This window comes from Alligator sinensis, unplaced genomic scaffold, assembly GCF_000455745.1.
Source record: "Alligator sinensis unplaced genomic scaffold, ASM45574v1 scaffold1332_1, whole genome shotgun sequence".
In the NCBI taxonomy this organism is placed as follows: domain Eukaryota; kingdom Metazoa; phylum Chordata; order Crocodylia; family Alligatoridae; genus Alligator; species Alligator sinensis.
In genome coordinates this window covers 1-7,752 of record NW_005842965.1, presented here as the reverse complement: position 1 = coordinate 7,752, position 7,752 = coordinate 1, and the positions used below count along the sequence as shown (strand labels likewise).

The window sequence follows — 7,752 nt, the reverse complement described above, 5'->3', positions numbered from 1 at the left end:
CTATGCAGGGGGTCGGACTCGATGATCTATTGAGGTCCCTTCCGATCCTAACATCTATGAATCAAGAAACGTTTGGATGTTTATCTTGCTGGGATCTTTTGACCCCAGCTGACTTCCTGCCCCTGGGGCGGGGAGCTGGGCTGGACTCGGTGATCCTCGGAGTCCCTTCCAGCCCGAATGTATATGAATCTATGAAATCAGGAAGAATTTTCTCATTAGGAGGGTAGTAAAACACTGGAACAGGTCACCCAGAGAGGTGGTGGAGTTGCCATCCTTGGAGGTTTTGAAGACCCAGCTAAACAAAGCCTTGTCTGGGATGATGCAGTTGGGGCTGGTCCTGCTTGGAGCAGGGGGTTGGACTGGAAGTGACCTTCTGAGGTCCCTCTGCTGTGCCCACCAACGCCCCTGGCAGCAACAGGGCATTGGTGGCTACAGCCCCCTGCTTTCCCAGGGGCAGGGTTGGGGGCGATGCCTAGGGCTGTGTCAAGGACGATAGTGTTGTGTGGCGCCGAGGTTGCACATGGGGTTTGTCTGGGCAGGCTTGTCTGGGGCTGATCCTGCCTTGGGCTGGATGTGACCCCGCTGCTTCCTGCCAGCCCTGTGGCTGTGGGGGTCGGGCTGGAGGGTTCCCAGGGGGGAGGATGCCCTCCATGCTCAGAGCTGCTTGTGCCCCAGGGTCTGAACCTTCTGCCTGGCAATGTGGTGAGCGGGAGTGAGAGACCCAGCAGCACCGTGAGGGGAAGCGCGCACAGACCAAGCAGGCTGGGGGTGACTCAGGGCTGACTCAGCCTCCCAGGAGAGCCCTGGCCTGCCTCCACCCTGTTAACACCACTGTCCACCAGATAGTGCTTAGGGATCGTTAAAGCACAATTAACCCTTAAACAGAACGTGAAATACGAACACAGACAACTCAGTGTCCTAAAGTCAGTCGAACTTTATTAGCACAACAAGTATTATCTTAGCAGTTTCTGTATTCAGAGAGAGAAAAAGCACTCGGTACAATTGTCTCACCCAGTCCCAGATGTTACTTTGCTCGACAGAAAAGACGGCCACTGAGTTCCTGAAGCAAAGGGTGCGTCGGTGGCTGGGGCGGTCCAGGCAGGTGTTGAAGGCTGGATTTATGATGACAGTGATGACGACAACGCACTTCACTTTCTTGCTGCCCCCTTTTATGCTTTGCTTTAACTTCACTCCTTTGACAACTGTTTGCTTTTGGATTAGTCTCTGCAGTCAGCATATTGTCCATATTTTATTCCGTCAGCATATTCCTTTGTTCAACAGACCCATCATGAGCACACCTCTTAATCTGGCCTTTTTCTGGTGGCCTACTTCGGACATTGTCCGTTGGTCTCCCTTCTTGCCTTTCACTAACATCCAATCATTTCATCCCTCTGATTCAGCTGGTTAGTGCCAAGTTCAGTTCTTTTGAGCTAGTAACAAAACTATTACTATGTTGTGTTAGAAAAACTTCTCACAGTGATAGAAAAGGAAAGAAACACCGTGCGAGCCAACTCAAAGCCGTGAGCTGCTTGCAAGAGGCAAGGCCAGCTGATCTTGCCGACACCAGCAAAATGACAAGTGCAGATAACAATGAGGCTGTTCAGAACCTTAGGTTTGAATATAAAAGAAAACTTTAAACAATGCTGTGATTCACCACTCTATTGACAGATGCAATTTTAAAGCATGAAATGAGACAAGCTACCCTAACAATCCCCCTCTTCGCTCCGCCCTGGGTTGTGACTCTTCAGTGGCCACAACTGGGCATTGGTGACAGGACCCAGCCTTGGGGCCATGGGCTGGGCGGGTCCCCAGGGAGTTACCCAGAGCCTGGAGGCACCATGGCCCTCTCTGTGTCTGGGCTTTGGCCTGGGCAGGGTTGTGCCAGCACCAGCCCGGTGGGACATGAGCACCAGGAATTGGGTCCTTGTCCTTGAAGTGGCCAAGAAGCCATGGGCAGGCATCCTTTATAAGGCCCTGAGACCCCTAGCAGTCAGGTCCCAGCTCCCCTCTTACACCCCAGCAGTCTCATCCCCTGTCCCCTCTTTCCCCCCCAACCAGGTATGGAAGAAAGTGGATCCGCGTGGAGCGCAACCGCGAGAAGCAGATGATTGACCTGCACACGGGGACGCCCTGGGAGTCGGTCACCTTCACTGCGCTGGGCACCAACCGTGACATCTTCTTCAGCATCCTTCAGGAAGGCAAGGGGCCCTACCTGCCCCTGCCTGCTCCTTTCCTGCTGCCCCCTGTCACCACCAACCCTCTCTCGCTCCCTCCCCACAGCCCGGGAGCTGGCTCTGCGGCAGCAAGAGGGGAAGACGGTGATGTACACGGCAATGGGCGCCGAGTGGCGGCCGTTCGGGTTCCCGCGCCGGCGCCGCCCGCTCGCCTCGGTGGTGCTAGATGAGGGCATTGCGGAGCGGATCGTGCAGGATGTGCAGGAGTTCATCGCCAGCCCCCAGTGGTACAGTGACCGAGGCAAGGCACCGCCCACCCCTGCCTCACCTCTCAGGGCTCCAAGAGCTCCCAACACCCCTGGGCTGGTCATGGCTTGGCTCTGCTCTTTTCTGGCCCCAGGTCTCCCAGGATGGGATGCTCTGGGGTGCTGTGCATTTGCCCTCCTGACTCCTGCCATGGATGTCCCCTATCCCGGTTCCCTAGGCCCCTTCCCCAGAGAGCACTGCCCCTAACAGCTCCTGCCGTAGTGCTAGAGTCGCATAGGCGGCCCCCTCCCTGGAGCACGAGGCTGTGGGGAGTGGTGCCATCCTTGTCCATTGGTTGCAACTGCGGCAGGGTCAGGGCTGCTCGGGGCCTGGCTCCAGCTCCTAAATCCCTTCCACACCCCACCAGGGATCCCCTACAGACGTGGCTACCTGCTCTACGGGCCTCCAGGCTGCGGGAAGAGCAGCTTCATGTAAGTCACTTGCTCCCTCTGGCTTCCAAGTGTGGGGGGATGCTGCTGAGAGGTCCCCTCACGCCTGTAGAGGAAGGGGGTTTGAGGGGCTTCACAGCAGCTTGGTGAGGGGGGGTTGGAAAGGCCAGAGGCTGGCCCTCTGCCTGCTGCTGGGCATATGAGGTGCCTGCGGGGGGTGGGGATCCCTGGCACGTGTCTCACCCTGCTGCACGTCCCCTGCACAGCACAGCCCTGGCCGGGGAGCTGCAATACAGCATCTGCCTGCTGAGCCTGAGCGACCGGAGTCTGTCCGACGACCGCCTCAACCACCTGCTTAGCGCAGCCCCACAGCAGAGCATCGTGCTGCTGGAGGACGTGGATGCTGCCTTCGTCAGCCGGGACCTGGCTGCTGAGAGTGAGGGGCTGCTGCAGGCGCTGGGCATTGCTCTGGGCAGAGGGCAGGTGCATGTGTCCAGGCTGCTGGGCCCAAAACCCTGGGTGATCCCGGCGCCTGTGTGGTCTGAGGCTGCCTCTAGGTCCCTGGTCCGGCCTGTTGTGACCTGAGGCCACCAGGCACATCTGGATGCCAGCCTGGCTTCCTGCCCTGCCTCCTCCATGGAAAGCACCTGGGCCCCCTGTGTGGCCTGCATAGAAGGAGACCCAGTGCCAGACATACAGGAGGGAAGACACTCGCCCTCCTTACTCCAGGCAGGGGCATGGGTGGCTGCAGCTGAGGGCAGGGTGGGGAAATAGGGGTACTGCAGGGGGGTCTGGCCCCAGCCTGAGTTGTCCTCTCCCCCAGACCCGACGGCGTACCAGGGCATGGGCCGCCTCACCTTCAGCGGCCTCCTCAACGCGCTGGACGGCGTGGCCTCCACCGAGGCCAGGGTCGTCTTCATGACCACGAACCATGTCGACAGGTCAGAGCCGAGGAGAGGGAGGGGGACGGGGGTCCGTGGTCGTAGGGGAAGGAAGGCCAAGCGCCTAGAAAGCTCTTGGGTGAGGCAGCACCTGCTGGGTCCCCTGCTCCTCCCCACGGCGGGTTCCAGGCTGTTGCCTGGTCCAGTGCCCGCTGCTACGAGCCCTGGGGTGGCACTGTCCTTCCCATGTCCATGCTGCATCACACGGGTAGCTGTGTCTGCACCAGTGCCATGGCTGCCTGGACAAATGTCTCCATGGGCATCCCACCCCAGCAGGAGCAGCTCGTCCCCTGGGCTGCAAAGCGGGTGGGGTGAAGCCATCACCTCTTCCCTCCAGGGTCTCACCAGCTCTGCAGAACCTCCTCTCCCCCTCAAGCCAGGACCCCTGGGAGCAAGAGTTCCCCCTTTCTTCCCTGCCATGTGCTGTGGGGGAGGGGGCTGACCAGGGAGGGGCACAGCTGGGCTCTGTGGGCACCTGCTTTGCCTTGGGGAAGGGACTACAGAGTCCTTGCCTATGGCTGGGGGAGGAGGCTGCGCCCGTGCCACCCTCGTGCCAGCCCCCCCTCCCCCATGCCCATCTTCTTCCGCAGGCTGGACCCGGCGCTGGTGCGGCCGGGGCGCGTGGACCTGAAGCAGTACGTGGGACCCTGCTCGCGCTGGCAGCTCACCCACATGTTCCAGCGCTTCTACCCCGAGCAGTCGTGGGCAGCAGCCGAGCGCTTCGCCGACCAGGCCCTGGCCGTCTCAGACCAGCTCAGTGCTGCACAGGTGCAGGGGCACTTCATGCTGCACAAGGCGGATCCTCCCGGGGCCATCACGGATGTCGGGGCCTTGGCACCGTGAGCTGCAGCCAGCCCTGGGGAACTGGCGTGACCGTGGGCACGGGCCCAGGCCCAGATCTCTTCTCTTCCTACCTCCACATGGCCTCAAGCTCCTGCTAGCCAGGACATGCCAAAGCCAGGGGCCACCCCAACCTGCCAGGGTTGCAAGCTGCGCCCCCCGAAAAGCCAGCTGCTAGCCTGCAGGACCTACCTCTGCCCAGAGCCAGCTGCCAAGCCCTGGCTGGATGACCTGAAGGGAGCTTGAGCCTGTGAGTTCAGCACAAGTCCTTGCCTCCGGCATGGAAGAGCCTGGCACAGAGGGAGCTGCAGACACATCCCAGCCCATGGGCCGGGGGGGCAGTGCTGCCTGCGGGGGGTGTGGAAGGGACCAGGCGCATCTTGCGCAGCCTGGGGGTCCCGGCAGGGCTCGGTGGGGAGCTGCTGAGGAGCTTGAGGGTGAATCTGAGCCCCACGCCTGCCAGTTTAAACCGTTTTCCAGTGTCCATGTGCTTGTGTGGATGCTTGGGCAGGGGGTCTGGACTGGGGGCACCCTCTGTTGACCTGGCTCTGCCTCTGGGGCCAAGGCTGGTGGGATTGTGTCCCGTGGTCTTCTGGGCAGCTCTGAACCGGGATCCCGTGGTTCTGGCCCAAGCGGCTGTGCCCTGGGCAAGTGCTGGAGTGGGACCCGGGGTGGGGTGTCAGGGCCTTGATGCCCCCCATAGAGCCCTCCATGCAGTTGGGCCTCAGCCTCATTAAGCACCCAGCCGGCCTGCATTATCTGCCCACTTGGGGGGCTCTGGTCCTTGTCCTGGCCTCTGCCCTGGGGCTCTGGGATGCAGCTGGGACAGGCCCTGGCTGGGCTCCCTTGGGGTACAAAGTCTGTCTTCCCGGAGCCAGCCTGAACACAGACCTGCCGCGTGGGTTCTTCCCTGATCTGGGCGGCGTCAAGAAGTCACCTTGACCCGGGGGGACCCACTTCTGCCTCCGCTGCTGATCTCCCCCCATGCTCTGTGGGGTCTCTGATACTCCCCACTTGTGGAGGGGCCCCCTCCCTCTCCCGCCCCCTGCACCGCCCTGCATTACCAGCGAGAGCCTAGCACCCTCCCACACTGGCTCCCCTCCAGCCCAGGCACATGGCCAGGACCAGGCCAGCCAAGGGCAGTTGGCAGTATCTGGGAGGAGCCTGTCTTGTGTCCAGGCTTGTGGGTAGCAGGCTCCAGGCAGCAGCCATGAGGTCCCTGCAACAGCAGCTCTGTGCCTTCGTGTGGGCCAGAGCCCAGGGACCTGGCGCGGTCCGGGCCAAGGCCACAGTGGGTGCCACAGTGCCTGGGAGGCTGAAGTCCCTGGAGGAGCTGCCTGGACCCAGTGTCCTGAGGTGCCTGTACTGGTACCTGCTGCGGGGGTACCTGCTGCACATGCATGATTTGCAGGTGAGCAGGGGCTGTCCTGGGCTCTGGGGGCAGAGGGGCTGGGGGCTGCCCCGCAGCCCTCGCTCCCCCAAGACTGCTCGCTTGCTGGGGAAAAGCAGCCAGCTTTGGAGTGGGACGAAGCATGAGGCTGACAGCTGGAGGGGTCGCAGCACTTAGCTTCTGGCCCCAGCTGGCCCGAGAGGAGGACGTGGGAACCACGGACACAGCCAGCCTCACCGCCGTGCCCTGGCAGCTGCTGGCGCGTCCCTGGAGAGAGACCTGGAGGAGGAAAGTCCCCGAGCAGCCACAAACCACGTGGCACCAGCTCCTTCTCTATCTCTGATGCCGGTTGGGAGCCGAGTCCCACCAGCGCCTGTTTGGAGAAAGTTCGCAGCAGTGTCCCAAAAAGGCTGGGGAATGCGCTGGAGGACAGAGCAGGATGCAGGAGTCAGAGGGCTGGGAAGCTGGGCTGGGGCTGACAGGATGCAAGCGAGGAAGCATCGTTGAGCATCCAAACAGAGCAGTGCCCCCAGGGGTGGTGGCACCACGGAGGAGGACCTTGGAGGCCTGCCTGGGGCATCACGGGCTCGCCGGGGGCCGGCAGGGAGGTTGCCGTGCACAAGGCCCGTGTGCTTGTGGGGCCCCGTGATAGAAGCAACAGGTGCGGGACACGGGGGTGATGGCAGAGGGACCCAGGCATGTTCTGCTGGGCGGAAAGGGCTGCGGGGGGATGTGGGGGGCAGCCAGCAGGGACGTGGGGGCTGCGCAGAGAGCGAGAGCAGTTTCTCTCCTGCTGCCCAGGGCAGGGGGTGCCCACAAAGGTGCCCGGAGGGGGCAGGGCTGGAGGCTGCAGCCAGGCAGGTTAAGGTTGGATTTGGGAAGACCCCTCTGCACGGCCCGAGCAGAGCGGCGGCAAGGCGACGCCGGGGCCAGGCAACGCTGCAGCACGGGAGGGTGCAAGGAGAGGCTGGGCGGGAGGGTCGAGGCGCAGCAATCCCTGTGCTCTCCTGGGGGTGTCCTGGGCTGGGCTGTGCTGGCTGGCCACCCCCCATCTCCCCGCAGAGACGCTGGGGCTGGGCTCCCGCCCCGGAGGCTCCCAGTCTGATCTCCAGCTGAGGCACCCAATGCCCGGATCGCAGGGCATGGTGGCCAGGCAGCATCTCACAGTGCCCACCTACCCCAGGGGATCTTCAAGCAGCGCTACGGCAGCCTGTGGAAGCAGCACATGGGCCCCTACATGACCGTGAACGTGGCCTGCCCCGAGCTGCTGGAGCACGTCTTGCGGCAGGAGGGGCGCTTCCCCACCCGCTGCGACATGGCGCTGTGGAAGGAGCACCGGGACCTGCGGGGCCAGGCCTACGGCCCGCTCACCGAGTGAGTGCCATGGCTCCCCTCCACCCCCCAGCCCCCGCAGGCTGCCCAGGTGGGGAGGGAGCCTCTCTGCTGGCTCCCAGCCCCCCAGCTGTGGGTGGGCACGGGGTGCCCAGGCCTTGTCTACACTATGGCCCTGGGCGCGGTGATAAACCCCACTGCTGCAGACGCAGTGCACATCACCTGCAGCGGAGCCCCGTCTACACTAGGGCTCATCTCAGTCCAGGCGCGGGGGGCTGCCGTGGGTGCAGCTCAGTCTGATGCTCGTGCCCCGTGCAGGGATGGGGAGCGCTGGCACCGGCTGCGCCAGGGGCTGGACCGGCGGGATCGGGAGTCGTCGG

The 7,752-nt window shown here is 62.8% G+C and overlaps 2 protein-coding genes across 4 annotated transcripts in view; both read left to right on the top strand.

The window, feature by feature from the left end:
* The window catches only part of LOC102386059 (mitochondrial chaperone BCS1), a 19,055-nt gene extending 13,923 nt beyond the window's left edge, over positions 1 to 5,132 (top strand). For all 3 annotated transcript variants that reach the window (XM_025192735.1, XM_025192734.1, XM_006036455.2), the window contains exons 3-8: positions 2,059 to 2,198; positions 2,281 to 2,475; positions 2,848 to 2,911; positions 3,136 to 3,305; positions 3,693 to 3,810; positions 4,401 to 5,132. In XM_025192735.1, coding sequence (XP_025048520.1) covers positions 2,059 to 2,198; positions 2,281 to 2,475; positions 2,848 to 2,911; positions 3,136 to 3,305; positions 3,693 to 3,810; positions 4,401 to 4,653 — 940 coding nt within the window. In that variant the 3' untranslated portion in view covers positions 4,654 to 5,132. The remainder of the gene's footprint in view (positions 1 to 2,058; positions 2,199 to 2,280; positions 2,476 to 2,847; positions 2,912 to 3,135; positions 3,306 to 3,692; positions 3,811 to 4,400) is intronic.
* Positions 5,133 to 5,803: 671 nt separating this feature from the next.
* Positions 5,804 to 7,744, top strand: LOC112548151 (sterol 26-hydroxylase, mitochondrial-like; the record flags this gene model as incomplete). Its single annotated transcript, XM_025192733.1, has 3 exons — positions 5,804 to 6,061; positions 7,224 to 7,414; positions 7,691 to 7,744. Coding segments are annotated over exons 1-3 (446 nt in total), but the record flags the coding sequence as incomplete, so codon positions are not given.
* Between the last annotated feature and the right edge of the window lie 8 nt (positions 7,745 to 7,752).